General features: G+C 44.8%; 1 protein-coding gene across 1 annotated transcript; it reads right to left on the bottom strand.

Annotated features, from left to right (window-relative positions):
* Window positions 1-829: 829 nt before the first annotated feature.
* On the bottom strand, window positions 830-14651 carry LOC143823956 (uncharacterized). Its single transcript, XM_077310740.1, has 5 exons — window positions 14403-14651; window positions 13320-13355; window positions 13025-13223; window positions 2240-2315; window positions 830-980 (listed from the first exon to the last, which is right to left on the bottom strand). Exons 2-5 carry the CDS (start codon window positions 13333-13335, stop codon window positions 960-962), a joined length of 312 nt encoding a protein of 103 aa, XP_077166855.1. The 5' UTR covers window positions 13336-13355; window positions 14403-14651; the 3' UTR covers window positions 830-959.
* Window positions 14652-21647: the final 6996 nt, after the last annotated feature.

The following is a 21647-nucleotide window of genomic DNA, read 5'->3' as shown; positions in this document are numbered from 1 at the left end:
ATTTTGACAGAAGTCCTAAAGAATAAACAAACAAGGAAAACCACAAAAATAGGACATTTTTCTTTATTTTACGAATATATTTATCCTATTGCCAGTGGATAGGCCTGTTTCTCTCTGTTTGGTTTAATTATTAGACCGTCCTCCTTATACTCTTGTAGAAGTTAGATAATGTCCCCAGAGAAGTCAGACTGGCTCACACCAGGGAGGGGATGTCTGTGGGGGACCGATGGATTTTGTTGGGTTTGGTCGTTCTCAAGGGAATGCCTGGTGGAGGAGCTCCTTTTCGCAGGCCCGGCACAATTGTGGGATTTCTGCCAAACACAAGGCTCTTTCTATCCATCAATTAGTTTGTACTTTGTTAAGACATTTGTGGGCTACATAAGAACAGTCTAGCAAAACAGACTATGAGAAACCCAGAGCGTTATATGGGTTCCCTTAGGAAATAGACAATGGAATCCAAGAAGGACAACATTTCCCCCTTCCCTTTTTCTCTTATGAAAGCTAAGAACTTTCCCTAGCTATTAAGATAAGTTAGGTGCTTCTGCTGCACAATTGTCTGAGCCCGAACCAGCCGAAATCAACCTCTGCTCTCCTTCCGTGTCTTAATTCTTCCATTTGTTTGATTTTGGGTACAAAAGAAAATGAAAAGAATATGATGAGATGATGGTGTTTTAAGTCAATATTTATTAAAAAATCAATCTCGATGAAAATCTGCCCATCCCTCTAATTAGACGAGGCAACTTGAGGTTGATTTTTAATTGCAAAAGTAATTACACGGAGCAGATAGCCAGTGACATTTGATTATCTAGGTGATTGATTAAAAAGCCTAGCTCCTGCAGCAGACTGTCAGACTGGGGAATCTAGACAAAAGAGCAAATTAAAAAAGTTGTCCTGTTGGTAATCACAAAATTCGAGGATGAAATTACAAAGCCAAACAGCTCCGGATCTCCTCATCTTCATCAGTCAAAGCTGGCGTGCCTCTGCTCAAAAAAAAAAGGGGGGGGGGATGGATTGCAGAGAAGGGAATGAGAGGGAGCCATCGAAACGGAGGAGAAACGTCGCAGCTGAGGAAGGGGGAACTGAACCACAGAAATAAATGTCGGAATAAAGACGTATCTGAGTTCTAATAGAATGCTTCTTTTCGATACACTCTTATTCGAGCCCGTTAGCCGCCATCAATATTATTTAAGTGAACAAGGGAGGAGAGAAACAAGACCATGCGTGTCACAGAGAGGGGAAAAAATATTCTTAAGATTGACACCAACATTTATCAGGGTCTTTTATGCGTCCTGATGGGCAGATTGTGGGGAGGATGTGACCTGGTAGAATCAGTGGGGCTCAGTCAAGATTCTGTGGCTGGTTAAACCGTTGGGAATTGAGATTCAGGTGGGTCGCCGTGTTGGTCTGAATTAGGGTTATGAACTTCAGCTCAGTTCAGCCACCTCGGGGACCACCGAAGCCCAAAGTGGCAAGTAGGAGGCCAGCGCTGCGGCATGGAGAGGAGAGGTGGTGGTGGCGCGCCAACCAGTGGCCGACACAGGCACAGAACCCGGTGCTCACCGAGTTGGCCGAACCAAGCCTGAGCACACACCCCAAGTCTGAACCAAGTTTGCGTCCAGGGCACATTTAAGACCAGCAAAGCTTAATTGTGTGCATGCACACAAAAGCTTAGACCTAAATTTAAACTTTGTTTATGCCCCTAAATTAAACTGGACCCAGACTGTATTCCATTGGGAATTCCATCCAGGTGACCATCTGAAGGTTTTCAGCCTCAGGGTATGCACACATGAAACCAGTCTGGGTCCCCTGATTTTTAGCAGTTTACTTTCTTAGCACCTGTAGGAAGTGAGTCCTAACCCTAAGAAGAATCTTTGGGATTTAACTTCACTGGTATCATTTGGCCATGCGGACAGAGCCTAAATGAAGGACTGTATCGAAGTTTTATAAATTCCTCAAGAAGATCTTCTACGGGAAAAAATTATTAAAAAAAATAATTCCAGCCATATTTGTGCCGGAGAAGAAGTAGTAGTAGAAGATAGATGCATATTTAGAAATACCAGACTTTTAATCTCAAACTGCACTTTTGTATCACTTTTAATAATGCCGTAATAAGAGATAATCCTGCAAAATTCATAGGCTGGAGGCTGGGGGATTAACGGAAGCTTGCATATTTGAAAGCTTCCATTTTCTCCCACAATCTTTTAGAAACCAGTGCGAGAAAAATCACTTAAACTCATACCTGTTGCAAAGGTGCAAATAACAGCAAGGTGGAGAAAAAAGTTAGCCAGGTTTCTGGATTGGAAGTCATCTTTCTCCTTGGAAAACAGAAAAACGAGAATAGAAAACCTAAGAACATCAGAACATCATGACTAGCCCTGTCCCCGGTTTCCCACAAGCAGAAAGGTACGGTGAATGTCAAACAAAGATCTGGGAGACCGGGCTGAGAATCCCCACTTTCTGGGTGACCTTGTGTCCCTAACGCCCTCTGAACCAAACCTACCTAATACAATATCTGGAGATTATGGAGAGGATGAGGTTGGGAAAGGAGGAGACCTCAGCAGATATTTCCCAAGGGGAAAGATGCCAGTCTCCTGGAGATAATTTATAATCCCAGGAGAGCTCCAGCCGCCCCCTGGAGGCTGGCAACCCAAGAGTACCATGGAAGAGAGGAAGAACATGCACGGCCTAACTCCTTGTCTCACAGCTATGAGTGAGTCTCAGCTACCATCAATTAATCAATCTATCAGTTTATCTTCTCCACCTGCAGCCAGCTGGGTGAACTTGGGCTTGTTCACAGCACTGATCTTTATCTGTTCTGACTGAGCAATAATATCAGGGCTCTTTCAGCCTCAACTCCCTCACAAGGTGCCTGTTATGGGGAGAGGAAAGGGAAGGAGATTGTAAGTCGCTTTGAGACTCCTTCGGGAAGAGAAAAGTAGCATATAAGAACCAACTCTTCTTCTTCTTCTTCTTCTTCTTCTTCTTCTTCTTCTTCTTCTTCTTCTTCTTCTTCTTCTTCTTCTTCTTCTTGAATGGCAGAAGAGGTCAATTTGTGTGTAGAAAATAGCTGCCTTGGATGGTAGATTCTATGGCTTTATACCCCATGAAAGTTCCTCCCCTTCCCAAACCTCACCCTCCTCAGACTCCAACCCCCAAAATCTCCAGGTATTTCGCAACCTGGATCTTGCAATCCTTTCTCTAAGGCGTTACTGAATTCGCTTCAGCTAGTCAGCCTTGGGAGGGTGCTGTGTGCCCAGTACCAGGGAAGGAGACCTATGTGAGCAAGGAAGAGATGGATTTTATGATTGATCTCCAATTTCCCTGGCCCCAATCCAAACCCTGGCCCCTTCATGGATTTGTGGGTGTTTGTATACGGGATCAAACACTCTTTGGAGTTTAGCCATGCATGCAACACAAAGACCCCCTTTGAACCACATCCCTATAATCTTCACCTCAAGGAGATGCAGCATCCGGATGCAGTGAAGCCACATTTGCCTCTGGCTTTGGCAACGCGGCGGTTGTTGTATTTTGTTTTGCTTGAAATGACAACGACAACAACAACAAATGGAACCCTTGTCAATCCCTCCCTCCACACACACATACACCCCCGATTTGGGGATGCATGTTGACTCTGTGGTCCAATGCAGTGCAATGGCATGATGGCATTTCCACGAAGTCAACCGGATTTGCCGGATCAGTAGAGTGGGCATGACGGGGGGACCCTTCTGCAAGCCTTTTGCACCCCGGGAGCAGCTGATGGGACTTGCCGATACTTTGCATTTTGCTATTGCTTCGGCAACTCCAACTCATCCAGTTAATCTCCACTGCAAAGATTAGTTCATGCGATTAAAGCTGTTCCCCATAGGCGCATGCAAAGCATCAGGACTGTGCATAGCCAACCTTTTAACAGCTACCAAAAGAGAAGGGGGGGGGAGAGAGAGAGACGATTCAATAAAGCAATCTCCCCCCTCCTTTTCCTTTTATATGATTGGAAAAGAAATTGAAAATGAATTTCGGTTATTGCTTGTGTTTTAAATATGAGATAAAGGTCAGCTCCCCTCGAGCTCTCTCCCTAGATGGAGATTAACGGGAGCATGTTCCATTATAAAATCATCGAGTGAGTTTTGCAAATCTGTCGAGTCATCTACAAATATATAATTAGAGTGTTAGATTTAGAAATCAATAAACGGGGACCTTTTTTTTTTCCCGACGCCGTGCTCCAGGAAACAGGAGGAGCCGTGCTTGATGTCTGGGGGGAAGGGAAGGTTGCACCGGGTTGCTTATCTGGATTCCTTTTGTATGCTTCAAACCATCACAGGCTATAATTTGGGGGGAAAAAGAGAGAGGGGGACAGATCTCCCTTCCCCCTTTCTTTTGTTTTCTCTTTCAAAATGTGCCCATCAGAGAGAGGCTTTGCTGCGAAATGGACCTTCAGACGGCAAAAGTTAGAATCATAGAACCATAGAATCATAGAGTTGGAAGGGACTTCCTGGGTAATCTAGTCCAACCCCCTGCACTATGCAGGACACTCACATCCCAATCGCTCATCCACTGTCACCTGCCACCCCCTTGAGCCTTCACAGAATCAGCCTCTCCGTCAGATGGCTCTCCAGCCTCTGTTTAAAAATTCCCAAAGATGGAGAACCCACCACCTCCCGAGGAAGCCTGTCCCACTGAGAAACCTCCTCCTCCCCCCTCCCTCTCCATCCTGGTTCGGCTTCAGTAAGTCAGAGGCCGGGACTGTTTTGTAACTCGCTGTTCCTAGACATATTTATCCGGGGCAAGTGCTGAGCGTTTGTCATTGCTTGTCACAAAACATGATTTCCCAGGTCAGGAAATTGACTTTGTAGCCTGACCCTCTAGATTCGCCTGGCCTGTTGGATGATTCTGGTTCAAGAGACGATGTTGAACGCTGTCCTATTAGAGGCACCTCTCCACATTGGCACCTCTCTGGTCGATCATAACAATACTTGAAGGACTATCATTTGACGTTGACTAGCAACTGGGAGGGAAAGAGCTCAGCTGGAAAGGGATGGTACTATTGACAAAAAGAGGTGATGTTGGGAGGGGGAACGGAACATCACTTGAATTTTTAGCATCACATGACCATGCTTTTTTGGGGAGGGAGGGGGATGCCAATAGGGAAGCAACTTCTCATTCACTTCTCTATAGGGTTACCAGCCTCCAGGTGGGGCTGAAGATCTCACAAAATTATATCCCTGGGCTACAGAGATCCTTCCCCTTCTATCAAGGGTGGAATATAGGGCAGTATAACCCACCAAGGTCCGTCCCCTCCCTGACTTCCCCGGGCTCCACCCCTAAATCACCAGGAACTTCCAAATCAGAGTTGGTAATGCTACTTCCCCATTCTGCAGATGGTGGGGCAAAGTCATTTACCTATGGTACCCCAAATCCTTGGGCTGGCTCTGGAGGGGGTCAGACGGAAGATGATGCTATGGGCACTGGGAAATCCACATTTCAGTGTTTCCCTGGCCTGCAGGAAACTTCCAGAAAAAGGCCACAAAGCCATATTCAGTCCATCTCTGGCACATATTATCACATCTTCCACGCCATGTAACCTAGCAAATCTCCAAGGACGGTTGAACCTGGGGGGTCTCCATGACTTGTGAATGCATCCTTAGCACCTGTGTCATGGCCAGATGCATTCTCCAACTGCTAGAGGAAAATACATGATCACAGGTTGTACACAATGATTAGGCCAATGCTGGATGGCTCCGTTTCCCTGGGGGGGGGAAGTCAAATTTCGATGGGAGAAATCCTTCCTAACCAGCTCTAATGGAACCTTCAATGGCTTTTCTCTCTTTGGTAGCTTTTCAACAGCACATAAATAGAAGCCGCGCACTTTTAAAATCTGCTAATATTTTTCTTGCTAAGGGGAAAAGGTCGTGGACTTCCTACATTTCTGTGGCATCATAAAAATTACAATGTACAAAGGTCACATGCTAAGATGCCAGGGAGCTCTTTGAGCTGTCTAGCTGGGTTTTATCAGAACAGCATGCAAAGTAGCAATTACGCGAGGACGTGCGGAAAGAAAAATCGCAAGTGTGGTATGAGCTCTTGGGTGCGGAAAGAGAAGTTATTGGCTCACCCCTTGACTCATGCTTAAACTGACCACAGAGTTGCACCCAAGGGACAGTCCTAGGGGTGCCGGCAGCAGTGGGCAGGGAGAAGTGCCGGAATAACACATAGGATATTAATGATAATCTAGCAAATCCCCTTTCTTTTGTCATTTATTTTATCCCAGATCAGCAACAGGGTATGTTCACATATGCTCTGTTTTGTTTTGCGGAATCATGGACTTTTTAGTAGGCTTCCTGGTGGCTTAGTGGCTAAAGAGACACTTGGCCAGAGCAAACACAAAGCATGTCCACAACTCTGCTTCCCAGCCCTGTTCCACACCATCACACCACTTCTGAGGTTTTTCAAAACCCGAAGGATGTTTCAGGGGTTTCTCGAGAGTAAAATGGTTGAGAAAGGCTGCCATGGAGTCGACCCTACGAAGTATCCAATTTCTCAAAGGCAACTGAGGCCAGTGGTAATAGTGGGAGATCTCCAGGCCCCACCTGGATGTTAGCAACCCTACAACCCCACCTGGATGTTAGCAACCTAGCAACCCTACAAATTATTGTGATGACAAGTGATAACAACAGGGGAGAGGAATGGGAAGGCGACTGTAAGCCGCTTTGAGCCTCCTTCGGGTAGGGAAAAGCAGCATATAAGAACCAACTCTTCTTCTTCTTCTTCTTCCTCTTCTTCTTCTTCAGGGTTATATTAACCACAGAAGTGGTCGCCTGACCTTTCATTCAATGAAAGTAGATAAACCATTGACATGAAATACTGTTTTGGGTTTCCTCTCTTCTGTCCTGCTGGGTTTTTTTTACCAAGCCCTAAACCAGGAAAAGCTTTTGACTCTTCTTTAGTGAAGATCGATTAACAGACCCCAAAGATGTAAACGCCCATATGTATATTAAAAAGCTTTAAACCTGACATGATTTTTTTTTTAGGTGGTCTTTTTGGCATCAGCCCTGGAGAACCTCAGCATCTCGGAAAGTCCACTCGACCCCCCCCCCACACACACACACCCAAACATGACATCCTATATGACGTGCCAATTGTGATTTGTGTCTTCGAAGAGGGTCCAAATGACTAAATACATTTTTAAAAGCATCTCTCTGCTTTAATCCGTAGCCTGAAAACTACGAATGTGTTTCTCTCTCCTCCCCGCCCCCTCTTTCTCCCCTTCTCATACAAAATAGAGTTAGTTGATCAAGTTGATCCTTTGTTTGAAATTCAATCAAGGGCATTAAAGTGTAAACCAGTTGGAAAAACAAAGAGCTTAGGGAAATAGGTTGCAAGAGCAAACAAGCACTCGATAATCTTCTTAGAGAAATTAATGAGGGGACCCCCCCTTGCATTGAAGGGTGGAGGGAAGACAGGATAATGATCCTCAGCTATCATATAACAAACCCAAAAGGCTTTGGAAGAAGGTGTGAATTAAGAAAGCTGGATTAGACCAAACTCCTTTCAGCAGAAAAGGAAACAAATGCAAAGATGGCCCAGGAAGGTCAGTGAAGAAACTGTTGTGGCTTTGGTTAACACTGATCTTCTTGGTTCTGAATACAGATTGCTGAGAAACATTATAAAGATATTTCTGGAGTTAATTTTCCTGCATTTGCATGGGGAATGCCAGCCTCGTTGTAGGCTATGCTTCCAAAGGGAGGAATCCTAATTGGTTTTCTTTCTGATCTCCCCAGCTGAGTGGCTGCTATCCAACAGACTAACCACGCAAGCCGAAATAGAACTAAGCCGGGGGGGGGGGGGGGTGTGGCCAGAGTGTGGCTCTCCACATAGCCTTGGAGTACAATGGCAGGGGCTTGTGAGAATTGCTGTCCATGGACATCTGGAGAGCCAGTTTGGACACCCCTGAACCAAACTCTTCCAAGTCCATTAATTAGAGCAGGATTCTGAGTTGACTTAATGAGGGGTTATTATTCAATTCAATAAACCCATTTTTCATCCTGATACCCTCATGGTGACGTGAGTCCTTAATTTACAACAGGGGTAGTCAACCTGTGGTCCTCCAGATGTCCATGGACTACAATTCCCATGAGCCCCTGCCAGAATTTGCTGGCAGGGGCTCATGGGAATTGCAGTCCATGAACATCTGGAGGACCACAGGTTGACTACCCCTGATTTACATGGTGGACATTATCTTCTACTATCCAAAATTCTGTATCACTTTTCAATGAGCTCCAAGGACAGTTGTCTAAACATCTCTAATCACAAGTCCCGGCTTGCTGAATGATTCCAGGGAGGCATTCATTTGGGGGAGGGGGGGGGGTCGTTTGAAAGCTCCTCCCCACTCATTCCTTGTGAAACACCTCTTATTTGCTTAACTGCAGAGGAAGAGACCTTAGCTTGCACACCCTTATTAAGCCTTTGAGCAGATATTGTTGTTTTTCTAATGTCCTGGTGTAAGCCACCTTCCACAGCAGGAAACAGGGCGGCTTGGAAAAGAATGGGAAAAAAAATCTCCCCAATGTACCCGTTCGGCCTCTCTGTCCATGATGTCTTCCATTTGCTACGGTCAGGGCTATTGTAAGGATGCCTTTCATTTTCTTATAGCTGAAAATTATTTTCTTTCTGTGAGGGCAACTGAAAGAGAGAGAGAGAGAGAGAGAGAGAGAGAGACCCCGCAATTCTTCCAGCCCCCTTTTCGTCCACCCTCCCCTTTCAGAGTATCATTTGCAAGTTAAAGCTAACCTGGGGAGTGCGCTAACAATAGACTTTCCCATAAAAGGGTTCAAGGCCTCCCTGCATTCCAAATGAGGTCGATGTTGAGCTATTTAGCCTTTTGTCATCCCATAATATCTACTTAATGCAATTCAATGGGAGTGGATTGTTAGAAGTATTAAAGATTCTATTAAGTCTTTACCAAAGCCACTCGAAGACTGGACGGAGTATGAAATTTGAGAATGTAAGGAAACAAGCGTGTTTGGAAGGACATGAACTGTAGCTTATTATTATTATTATTATTATTATTATTATTATTATTATTATTATTATTATTATTATTATTATTATTATTATTATTATTTAAAGGACACAGTTCCTAACCAACAAGGCTGTGTTGAAGACCTGTTGCTGGTATATCCAGTTCTAGAAAAAAAAATTGTGGACTTGAACATAGTTTTCTTCAAAAACAACCAGGAATCAGAGGTAGTTTTGAGCCTAGGAGCACTTCAGAGACCAACATGGGTCTCACTATGGGAGCTGTCAACAGACCAAGTTCCCTTGGTCAGATACCAATCAAAGCACAATTTCGAAACAAAATGGTTTGATTGTATTTCCTTCCCCTCCTCCCTTTCCACCCCCAGCTTCCGAACTGCATGGACTTTGGCCAAATCTGACTAAAACCCAAGCAGTGGATTGTGCTGTGCTTCTAAGCAAGGATTAAGAATGGCCCCATGGAAATAAAGCGAAATCTGAGCCCAGTGGCAGCTTTAAGACTGCCCCCAAAAGTTTCGTTCTGGGGCAAAGGCTTTTGTGGCCAAAAGCGTTGGTCTTCAAGGCGCCTCTGGGCTCAAACTTTGTCCTACTGCTTCGGACCAAAATGGAGACCCACCTGAACCTATCCCCGTGGAAATCCGTGCCATTCATTTGGGTAGGACTTCCTTCCACCCAAACTCATTTGGGACTTGGAATGACTGTCTGCTTTGAACAGGGAGTCATCTTTGGTGGCAAAGGCCAGGTCAAACTGGATGGGCTTTGGGAACTTTGGAAGGTGATCTAAGCGAAAAGATGACTCATTTGGCAGGTTCCTTGGTGACTGAATGATTCTCTTTGTGTTTTATTTTAATTAGGAGTGAACGGTGCTCACCACCAGCTTTGGAAGAAGGGGAGGGAGGGAGGGAGGGAGGGAGGGAGGGGAGAAGAGGTGTTGTGGCCAGAATTTCACACAGTTGGCATTGACTTGGCTTGAAGAGGCGAGCACTAAGCTTCCTTTTCAACCTGAGTAAAAAAACCCTCCATCTGGCCACCCCTAAAACTCCTCTTAGCTTGTTCAACTCGCTGTCGGCTGATTGGGCTTTGTGAAGCAGAAGTAACGACATGAATGGTCTAAACCCTTGCCACTTGAGAGTATTACATTTCATTTCATGCTTGACTTCATCAAAACTGGGGCAATGAAATTTACACCTTTTTGATGTTCTTTTCCCTGCTGTTTAAGGAGAAGAATCTTAACCCATTTGATCTTTGCATGCACCCAATAAATGACCAAATATGCCAGGTTGCCAAAGCAGACGGCTGCCGGGTGCCAGTTGACGTTGGGTCACTTTGAATAGAGAAAGCTTCACACGGCATATTCTTAAGGGGGATCGCTCCGTTCTCCCCCACGCCCCCATCTATCTGTGTTCATTTTCAAGAGAAGAAATTGTTGGAAAACTTTGACACCCTCCTATCAGTCTCCTAACGTACACCTAAAGTAAAATCAAAGAAACTACCTCTGATACTGTTAAAAAATCATATATTTGTTTAGAGATTTATACCCCGCTTTCCCGTTACATCACGAGATGTCTTACAGTTCCACAATTAAAAACATTCAAACAGATTAGTGACTGCATTAGCAGGCCAGCTTGAGCGTTGCATTAAATGCATTTAGGTCATACCCCCGCCACATTCTGAGTCGTTCCCTTCCTCTTTGCAGTTAAATATCACAGCGGGAATCTATGTGGTGAGTGGGGCTGTCTCTTAGCTTTGTGAAGCTAAAGGGAAAGTCAGTCTGGCAAATTGCACTTTTGGGTAGCAGTGATCTTTTTTATTTGGGGCATTTTTGCCTTTCCTGGGTAGGGTTTATTTTGTTTTTAAATAACGACTGGAAATGTTTTTTTCCTGCAAGCTGTGAAGCTGTGTGTGTGTGTGTACGCACATACACACACTATCAGAATCAGAAAACCTTTCTTGGCATACAAAAGTGAAGACAAATTGTGAAGTGTTAAGTCTTCAACAATTAAGAGGCCTCAAATCCAGTTGTAGAAACTTGGCTACCGACTCAATTACTAGAAAATTGTTTCCTAGTAAGAAGATGATCTTAGCGTCATCATCAAGTCCACATTGTTTAGAAAAAAGTGAGTTTATTTATTTATTTATTTATTTATTTATTTATTTATTTATTTATTTATTTATTTATTTATTTATTTATTTATTTACCGCTGTGCCCAACTGGGCTCATGGCGGTTTACAAGTTGGTGAGGGGGCAACAGAAAGACACATGTAAGATGGTTTCAACGCAGCCAGAATCCCAGGATGTGCGCTATGCTGAAGTAGGAAAAAATGTGTCAATAAACAGGAACAAATGTGTACATCAGCAAATGATTATTTGAGCAACTTATAAGGCTCCGGCCCTCCCAAAAGGAGAAGCTGCCCTCAAGATGCTGTGTGATGTTTCAACGACCTTGTTTATGTTGAAGTGGATGGAGATGTTGGGTCAAGATTTTGTAATCTAGACCCGCCATCTGAACATCTCCAAGAACGGAGGGCCTTGGCAAAGACGTGGGATGCATCTCACATTCCCGAGGGTGTGGGGAATGTGTAGAGGAGCTTTTCTCAACTTTTTGATTGTTGAGAAACCCCCGAAACATTCTTCAGGCTTCAAGAAACCCCAGAAGTGGCGTGATCCTGCCACCCAGGGCCCCTCCCCTTCCGACCCCCTCCAGGCCCATCATTGGCCATTGTGAGAGGGGTGAATGGATCAACATGACCAGATATGGTCATATCACATGATAAATTTTTAACACATTTTAAAAAATGTATTAAAAAAATTAACTCCCACCCATTCAGGAAACCCTTCGAGGGCCATCAAAAAACAAAACGAACCCAGGGGGGTGGTCACAAAACTCTGCTGTAGCATAAAGGAGGTGTGGGGCAATCCTGGAAGACGTTGCTCCCCTTGAAAACAGGGCACCACCACAAACGAAAACCAAGTTGTGTTAAGGAGGTGGGTGGGAACCTAGAACTCTGCCCTTCCCAGAAGCCTGTTCTCCTCTCTCCCGCAAACGTTCTGTCTCCCTTTCTTCGTTTTCTTCCGAGAGTCCTCATTTATAACTTCATGAAGGCATTTGGCAACAGACCGTCCAATGTGGCTACGTTTTCAGGGACAATGTTCTAGCTGTTAAATATAAATTAACATTAATACAGAGGCCGCCTCTCCCCCCTCTCCGCCCCAGCCCGCCTCCTCATCACCGCCCCCCATGACAAGGCAGAGAAAAGCAAAGGGTTGTGGGTTTTTTTTTGTTTTGTTTTTTTGGACACCCTTTCAGCAAGGCAGCCGAGGGAGGGGGGACGACCCTCCCGGGAAAAGAAAACCGGAGCCCGTAAAGAAACTTGTCTAGAATGGTGACCCTCCGACAGCCCTTGTGTGACAAGATACATAGTTTCCATTGTGTTGTTGGCAGATTATTGGTTACTATAGTTTCACTAATGTTCAAATGGAGTTAAGGACTAAGCTGAACAGAATAAGTTAAAAGGTGCCGGTGGTTAGGCCTGCTAAACCACATGTTGAGAGTCACAGACTGAACAATCAAAGCCCCCATCTCCCTGGTCTTTGATGTCTTCTCTGAGGGATGCAAAGGAAGGGGAGGGGGGGACTGAGAAGGGGTGGGGAGGAGAGCGGGGGGGGGGGGAGAGAATCCATATAGCCCTACCCCTGGATCCAGACATTTGACGGATTCTGGGACAATGCATTTTGGACAGGAGCAGAAACGGCAAAATGATTGCCAGCGCCCCCAGCCCCCAGCTCCTCGCTCTTCAAGGGGTGTTTTGTGCAGGGCTTGAAGAAAAAGGAGCTCTTTTAGTTTTATAACGGGACATTTTATTGCCTGACAATTGCTGAGTGTCCCGATCCTCTGGTTTATCTCTTTGGGCACCCTCTGCAAGGCACACGGGGGGGGGGGGGGATGCTGGGAAAGCTTCCATTTCATGGGCAAAGTTGCCTTTCTGTTATCACCTCTCCTCACTGGTTTGGGCTTCACCGCAGGCTTGTAAAAATATTGACGCGGCTGAAAACAGCAATTTTCTTTCTTCCTTCTGCCCACCACGGCTCCTGTTGTGGAAGATCCATAAAGCTAGTGTGCTTCTTACTTCACGAATAGTCTTGGTGCGTCTCCCTCTGCTGACCTGCAGACTTTCCAAGCAATTTGTAGTCGCTGTAAAAAATTTTGTTTTTTAAAAAAACAACATTTGGAAGTGTTGCAAGCCAACTGATGCTGTTGGTATTTCTCACCGAATGGATTAAAACCAACCTTTGTTGATGCCCATGTACAAGATTTTGGCTGCACCTGTCGGAAAAGTAAAAATACTTCCTTGGGAGAGTTTCAGAAGTTGATTTGTGCGTCAAAGTTCGTGCAACCAGCAAAGCAAGATGCCCCCTCTGCATTTTATTCTTTGTTTTGCTTGCTTCTCCCCCCCCTCTTTTTTGCTTGTTTGCACCTGTGTCTTTTCAAAAGACATGAATTCCTGAATGCAGTCAATTTGAAGTCCTGTTATTGTTATTCTGATATATATATATATATATATATATATATATATATATATATATATATATATATATATATATATATATATATATATATATATATAGTAACAACTGTACTCCTAGAGTGAACATATTACTTGAATTCAAATGTTAAGACAGGCAATAGGATAACTGTCCTTGAATTCGAGTCCTTTGTAGGACTTCAATAGGCTTACAATGTGTTGTATTAGCAGGCATATTAATGGCCAGATCGGACGCCAGGGCCCATTCTTTCGATCCAAATCTTCTTATGCAAATACCTCATGAATCCAGTTCAAAGAGGTAGCTTTAAAATTAGTTTTCTCCTGCTCGCATTCAGATGGATCCTTTCACCCCCCAGTGTTGGGGGGGGGCAGGAGGGGGGGGAGAGCTGGCTGGAAAGTGACATGAGAAAAGTTTGGACACTTGTTTTTATAACTGAACATGATCTTGTTATCATAATCTGAGACTAGTCACCCGGCATTGGCTGGTTGTTGAATTTAAGCCTTTAAACAGAGGGAGATAATCTCAGCTTTTGTGTTTGAATGTACTGAATCCTGTGCTCTGTGAAAAGCTATCAGTGAGAATGGCAGCCCAGAGGTTTCTCAAACAAAACTTTTTCATGCTTAAAAAAAAAGAGAGGGAGGGGGGACAGGGAGAGAGAGGGGGACGCTTTGTATCCTATAAGAATTACCCAGTAATCACATTGGAAGATCAGCCAAGTCTCATAGAGAATCAGCTAATACGCGGAGGGATGGAGAAAGAGAGAAATTTGCCTTCTTTCACAACAATGGTAATGAGGCAGTGATCAAAAATGCTAACAGCTACTTACTGTGTTTCTACTTCTTCGGCTGGCCAGAATGTTTCTCTTGAAATTTTGTCTTGGAGCTGTGATTTTTAATGCTTTCATTATCAGGAGTGGAAGCCACTGAAGAGTTACATAGTTGTGTCTTTTCTTTGCCAGATGTATGGCAGACGTTTTCCAGGGTGGATGGTGGGTGGGTGCAAAGTTCCTCGATTTTGATTAACTGTGGTCTTGAAATGTAGTCCATGTGCACCCCTTTCATGGCTTCATGGTCGTTCTGATCTGTAATTTTGTGTGTGTACAAAATAGACAGGGGAAAGTTTGTTCGAATTCTGATGGGGACTGTCTAAAATACAACCACGGCCAGTAAAAAAAAGAAGAAAACTCTCCAAAGGAAGAAATGATATTCAATAGGCAAACAAGAAATTTCTGCAGACCAGATGTACAGAAATCAAAGAGCATTGTTCTAAATACCCTATTATTTCAGTTGTGTGATAGAAACAGTGCAAGAAGAAGGAAAAAAAGCTTTCTCAGATAGTTCTTACAAAAATATGGTACAATCCAGCCAAGAATGAGAATCTAAACTAACAGAATCTTATCAATGAGAGAAACCAGTAGATCACAGAGAGTTTTTTAAAAGACTATCTGATATGCCTGTGTTATTTTACTGACCCATTAATCAACCCACCCATCCCCCCCCCCAGGACCAAAATCTGCATATCTAATTCTGAACCTGGTTTAAGAGTGTGGATCAAAGAAATTATACAATGGAGCCAGAAAGGGGGAGGGGATGTTTCCACAAACTTAGAAAAATTTACAAACCAAGAGAAAATGGGATGGAACAAAAGTGATGTGCACACCTGTGTACACATTGCAGCTTCACAAAAAAAAACACAAAACGTTGACCAGGATTTTGCAGGATCATAGTTGGCCTTAGGGGTTTGTGTCACAACACTGTACTTGAAGGCACTGAAAAAAATAAGGAATGGATGAGAGATGGGAAAGAACACAGGAAGGGGCGAGAAGAAGGGGAGAAGAGGCTGCAGCTGATGGGGGGGGAGTAATGAAAAGGGGGGAAGGTATGCAGGGGGGGTAAAAACATCAATAAACACACTTTGATACATGTAATCATTCCACTTTGGCTAGGGAGTTCCCTTTCAGCATCTTCCCTTTCTTGAATGAACTCTCTATTGCTTTGTTTGAGACCTAAAATTAATATCTATCTATCTATCTATCCATCCATCCATCCATCCATCCATCCATCCATCCATCCATCCATCCATCCGCCAACCTTCCCGTCTGTCCATCCAATTATCTATCTAGATTGGTGTGGTGGCTGAGAGTGGCTGTCTCTAATATGGAGAACTGGGCCTGATTCCCCTTTCCTCCTCCACATGCCAGTCACAGTTCTCTCAGAGCTCTCTCAGCCCCACCTCCCTCACAGGGTATCTGTTGTGTGGAGAGGGAGGCAATTGTAAGCTACTTTGAGGCTCCTTTGGGTAGTAAAAAGTGGAGTACAAAAACCATTTATCTCTCTCATCTCTTCATATTGGGCCTCCTGGGATGACAACTGATCTCTGGGCAAGAGAAACCAGTTCACCTGGTGAATATGTCTGCTTTGGAAGGTGGACTCTATGGAAAGATGCCCCATTAAAGTCCGACCCCTACTCAAGGGTCACAGTGGGAGGGCTGCTGGCGTTCAGGCCCCTGGGGGACCTCCTGATAGCACCTGGGTTTTGGCCACTGTGGGACACAGAGTGTTGGACTGGATGGGCCATTGGCCTGATCCAACATGGCTTCTCTTATGTTCTAATGTCTGGGGAAGTGGCGCTCTGTCTTCTTGGTGCTTAAGAGGCCTTCCAGAGCCCTGCTGGTGGACCTCCCAGGGGCACCTGGGGTTTTGCACCTGTATGACACAGAGCATTGAACTGATTGGCCTGTTGGCCTGATCCAACCTAGCATATATTAAGTCCTTATGTCCAAACCACACCTGGTTATTATCCTTTCTATTCCTCAAACACAAAGTCTGCGGTCAAGCTGCCATCAATCGATCCCCATATGCCAGACTTGTGTGCACCTTTTTGAAAGGACAACAGGGAGAATGTTTTTAACACCCAAAATGTGGTGCCAACAAATCTTAGAGAGCATGATCATTTATTAGCTATATATGTTGTGTGCTCCTCTCCCTATTCTTTCTTATTTGGAGTTTCCCTGAACTGCACGAGTACAAACATGTGCACAAACACACACAATTTCATTGTAGGACCTTTAAAATCATTAGGAGAAAAATAAATAATAAAACCTGTTATCAAGGAAATCAGAGTGGCGTCAGCTTACCACTTAAGTCTGCAGACATAGCGAATGGAATTTGAAGATACTGGGGGACCACTAGGTAGCTTTTCAGGCTGAGCTGGAGACTTAATTAAAATATCCTTAATCCTGGGACGGTGTCATTTTGGACCCGAATAGAACTAATATTGTTGCATGCTGTTTTAAATAAGGAAATGTTTTAAAATTTAAAAACGGATCAGCATGCTACCGACAGCCTTCGCGGAAGAACAATGGAAAAGAAACCCAAGTTTTCTTGCCGATCACCAAGACACAGAGATTTAATTATGTTAATTTGTCACTAAGCATGTCGCAACTGATTGATCAGCCCCCTCGCCCCCTCTCTCACTGTCTGGATCGCATCCCTACTGAGTGGGAGGCCAGAGCAATCCTGGCAGCAAAACTGGTAGGGGGAACCCCCCCCCCCCCAGATGTCACTTTAAATAAATGCAGAGAAAGAAGTGTAACGTGTAGTTGAACCCTTGGATACCTTCGACCCAGAACAAAACAATGCGAGGCCACACACCGTGACACTAACACAGGGGTAGTCAACCTGTGGTCCTCCAGATGTCCATGGACTACAATCCCATGAGCCCCTGCCAGCAAACGCTGGCAGGGGCTCATGGGAATTGTAGTCCATGAACATCTGGAGGACCACAGGTTGACTACCCCTGCACTAGGACACAAAATGGCCTTAATCAGACCATCAGTCCCTCAGACTTGCAGCAGCTCTTCTGGATCTCACCCACATCACCTACTGCCTGGTCCATCAAGGGCAGTACTGTCTACTCAGACTATCAGCAGCTCTCCGGGGTCTCTGGCAGAGGTCTTTCATATTACCTTGTCTTGTCTGTGGGAACCAGCTTGATGTAGTCTAGTGGTGGCCAAAATGTGGCTCTCCAGATGTCCGTGGACTACAATTACCATGAGCCCCTGCCAGAGAATTCCTGGTAGAAGCTCATGTAATTGTAGCCTATGGATATCTAGAGAGGCACAGTTTGGTCATCCTTGGTTAAGATGGGATTAAGAGGGGGTTAAGAGCCTGAGACCTTCTGCACGCCTAGCAGGTGTTTTACCACTGGACCATCCTCACCTCTTGACTGCAGGATTTAGGATGCCCCCCACCACCTGCCCGTCAGCCGCATTCACCAGCTGGACCCAACATCACACCTTGAACATTTGGGATGGATGCTTACCATCTCTGGGGTGAGATTTACTCTGTACGAAGGCCCTGTTGATTTAATTTTCATGGAAGGTTTTGGGATGCCTCAAGTCAGCCCTCAAGCGTTTCTGCTGAAGTGGACAGAAAAGACTGCTTGGAAATACTGACTTTAGGATATTTTAACAGGTCTTTTAAAAAAGGTTCCTTTTCCCCTAATGAAATGGATTCCACTTTGCAGCTTCAGCTGTAGCTCTTGCCAAGGCTAGGGAAAGGCCCAGCAAACATCCAAAGCTGAGCTGGCAAAATCCCTTCACTGTTTTGTTTTGTTTTTTAATTTTCTTCCTTGGCTCCCAATATGTCTTCTCCTAAGTTGTTTCTCCTTGGATTTCAGTGGAGGTGAATGTCATGCCTCCCAGAATGTCAAAATGCAAGCTAAGGCTTTGGATTTGATTCTGGGTCACTGTTTTCCTGTTTCCCCCCTAAGCTAACCCTTGAACAAGCTGGAGTTCCCGAGAAGTTCCACAGTGGCTTAAAGAACCCTGACCTAGATGGCCCAGGCCAGGCCAAACCCATCAGATCTCTGGTGAGTACATGGGTGGGAACCCACCAAAGAAGTCCAGGGTCGCTACGGAAAAGCAAGAAATGTCAAACTGCCCCTGTCCATCTCTTGCCTTGAAAGCCTATGGGGTCACCATAAGTCAATGGTGACTTGAAGGTATTTTCTACCGACCTTTGCTTGAAGACTTCCAGTGAGGGGGAGCTCACCACCTCCTTAGGCAGCCTATTCCACTGCTGAACTGACTGTGAAAAACATTTTCCTGATATCTAGCCTATATCGGTGTACTTGAAGTTTAAACCCATTACTGCGTGTCCTCTCCTCTGCAGCCAACAGAAACAGCATCCTGTCAGGGAGGTATGACCAGCTGACATCACTTCCCGGCACCTTGAAGTCTGAAAAAATATTTCAGTGGCACTTCCATGGGGGAAAGGTTGGAAAAGGCTGATTTAGGCTCTGTCATTTTCGAAGGGGACTTAATCATGACTCCTTTGTAATTGGACTGATGCCGTTTGCCTTCATGCCGATGACACAGGCAATCAGCACCTACCCTTTTGCCTTCATGCGATCATGCGAAGTTCTAACTTCCCCTCTAAGATCCCCGAGACCTTAAAAACAAACAAGCAAACAAAGGAAACAAAGTTTCAACATGAAGCTAATGAAGCTATTGGTGTGCTTGCCCGCTGAGGTCTTTAGGCATGGACCATTCCCCTGGGAACGTTTCCCGTATATAACATTTGTCCTTTTCACGTTAAAAAATCCAATAAATGGAAATCATCCGGACACTCAAGCCAAAAGTAAACCTGATTCTGTGCCTGCTTGGACCATTAATGAGCTTCTCCTGCACCCTCTTATTATCTCGATTGCCGTGTTGAATGAAGCGCGTAAGACCGGGGCCGACATGGAGCTAAGATTGCTTCTCATTCAGTCTCCCTCTCAGTAGGGTAAGTGGCGATTCAAGGTTGGCATCTTTTCAAATAGCAACTCCTTTAATGGACGTGGCAAGCAACCCAAGAGCCCATTTTTAACGGGCATCTTTCCATGACCGGCATGCGCACAGAGAGAGAGAGAGAGAGAGAGAGAGAGAGGCACACACAGATCTCCTATAGTCCCGGGGAAGATTCCCGCCTTCCAAAGACTCTGTCTACATGGTTGCAAAGTCCTGGACACTCTACCATGTATTGTTTTGGAGCAGGGGTAGTCAAACTGCGGCCCTCCAGATGTCCATGGACTACAATTCCCAGAAGCCCCTGCCAGCGAATGCTGGCAGGGGCTTCTGGGAATTGTGGTCCATGGACATCTGAAGGTCCGCAGTTTGACTACCTCTGTTTTGGAGTGTCCAGTCTTCTCCCCCCCCCCCCAAGTGAGGCTTAATCCAGTCATATCTGATGGATTTAAATCTGGAAGTCAATTCTAAATCCCTAATCATCAAATGAATGCTTGCGGAAAAGGATCCCCGTTGAACTGACCGTGGTAGCCGATGCCCTTGGAAGCGTACTCCAAAGAAACAACTCAGGTTTGCTATTGCGGGAGCGTAGTCTTGCTAATTCATTTTGTTTCCTTGGATTGTGGTTGTGTATGCCAATAAAGGTTTTCTGAGTCTGATTACAGCCCCAGGCAGACTGGGACACCTGATCAACGGCGGCCCTGGGTGACCTGATCTCATCACATCTCAAATGCTGAGCAGGGCCGGCCCTGATACTTGGATGGGAGACCCCTGAAGAAGTCTACAACTGCTAAGCAGAGGTAAGGTACCATGCTTCTTTGACCTTCAAACCGTATGAAGTTGCATGTTCAAAAATCTCTCACTTAACCTTATGACTAGGTATCGATGGAATCAAAATGTATGTGTGGATGTTACTGAAGCCACACAGGAGATCTGCCATGACCTGGATGCCCCAGGCTAACCTGGTCTCTTCACTTCTTGGAACTAAGCTAAGCTAAGCAGGGTTTGCCCTGGTTCTTGGTGGGAGACCTCCAAGGAATTCCGGAGTATCTACACGGAGTCAGGTAATGGCAAACTGGGTCGGACTATGTCTTGTCTTGAAAACCCTACGGGGCTGTCATAAGTCAGCAATCAGATGGCACTCTGCACACACATACATGAGTACAGATACAAGTACCCCTTCATTCATCCCAATGGGTGCAAATAGAGGGAAGTATAGCCCCATCCTATCCTCACTGCCTGGTCCCAGTTTGCATTGCAGTCCTGGCACACGACTCTGTGCTTTTGGACTCTTGCTGTTTTCTAATGGAATTTGGAGCATCTCATCTGGTCCAGCCTTATTTAGACTGGTTTGAAATAATATTGATAAAGCCATCTTTAGACTGGATTGCAAAATATATTTTTTTTAAAAGAATTATTAATAAATAAATACAATTTAAAAATGAATAGCGCACTCTGAAATCTGGGAGACAGAGATTCTGGTGTGTGTGTGTGTGTGTGTGTGTGTGTGTGTGTATGTGTGTTTTGGCAAAGAGCATCTTGCATCAGGAGAAGGCTCCTACTACTGCTAACCTTGTTCAACAGGCAATCTAACTCTATTTGTAGTTCTTGGTATTTGTGATCTCCTCCTGTTCTTTCTTTTCTATCCTGTCATCTCCTGGACTTGTAATGTAAATGATCCAACCCCTGTCCTCACTTCAGCAGCACATATAATAAAACTGGAATGATACAGAGAAGAATGGCACGGATCCAAACCCAATTTCTCATTTTTTTCTAGAATTGTGATATCAATTTCTAATTTTTCTACAATTGTGTTATCTATCATCACCGTTGTTACCATCACCATTTTCATGCTGCGTCTCCACCCAGTCAGGGTCCTAAACGAGAAATACACATTTCCCCCTGAAGTATCATCTTTTCAAAACTTGTCCACCCAGCAAGAAAAAATCCATTATTTCAGTTAACCTCTAGGGCTTTTCGGGTGCTACTTAGCAAACCACTTCCCCTAGAAGCAAGTGGAATCTAACAAGGTATTGCCTGAAAGTAAAATATATTACTTCCTTAATTAATTGTAACTTTCTAGAGCAAGTCGGCGGGTCCTTGCAGTCTCGACTGGAAGGTCCCAACGATTTTTAATTTAGCAGCTCAATAGCCTAGGATTTAGCATAGATTTTGCCAACTTAATGAACTTGCCCGTCTGGCTCTACAGAGTGGGAGGCACCTGCGGCACACCTGCCCAGCCTAACAATACCCTGACTAGGCTGGGATTCTCTGCTGTGT

The sequence above is a fragment of the Paroedura picta genome, chromosome 14 (assembly GCF_049243985.1).
Source record: "Paroedura picta isolate Pp20150507F chromosome 14, Ppicta_v3.0, whole genome shotgun sequence".
Lineage (NCBI taxonomy): Eukaryota > Metazoa > Chordata > Lepidosauria > Squamata > Gekkonidae > Paroedura > Paroedura picta.
Note: the sequence above shows the minus strand (reverse complement) of the source record. Positions and strands in the feature narration are given on the sequence as shown.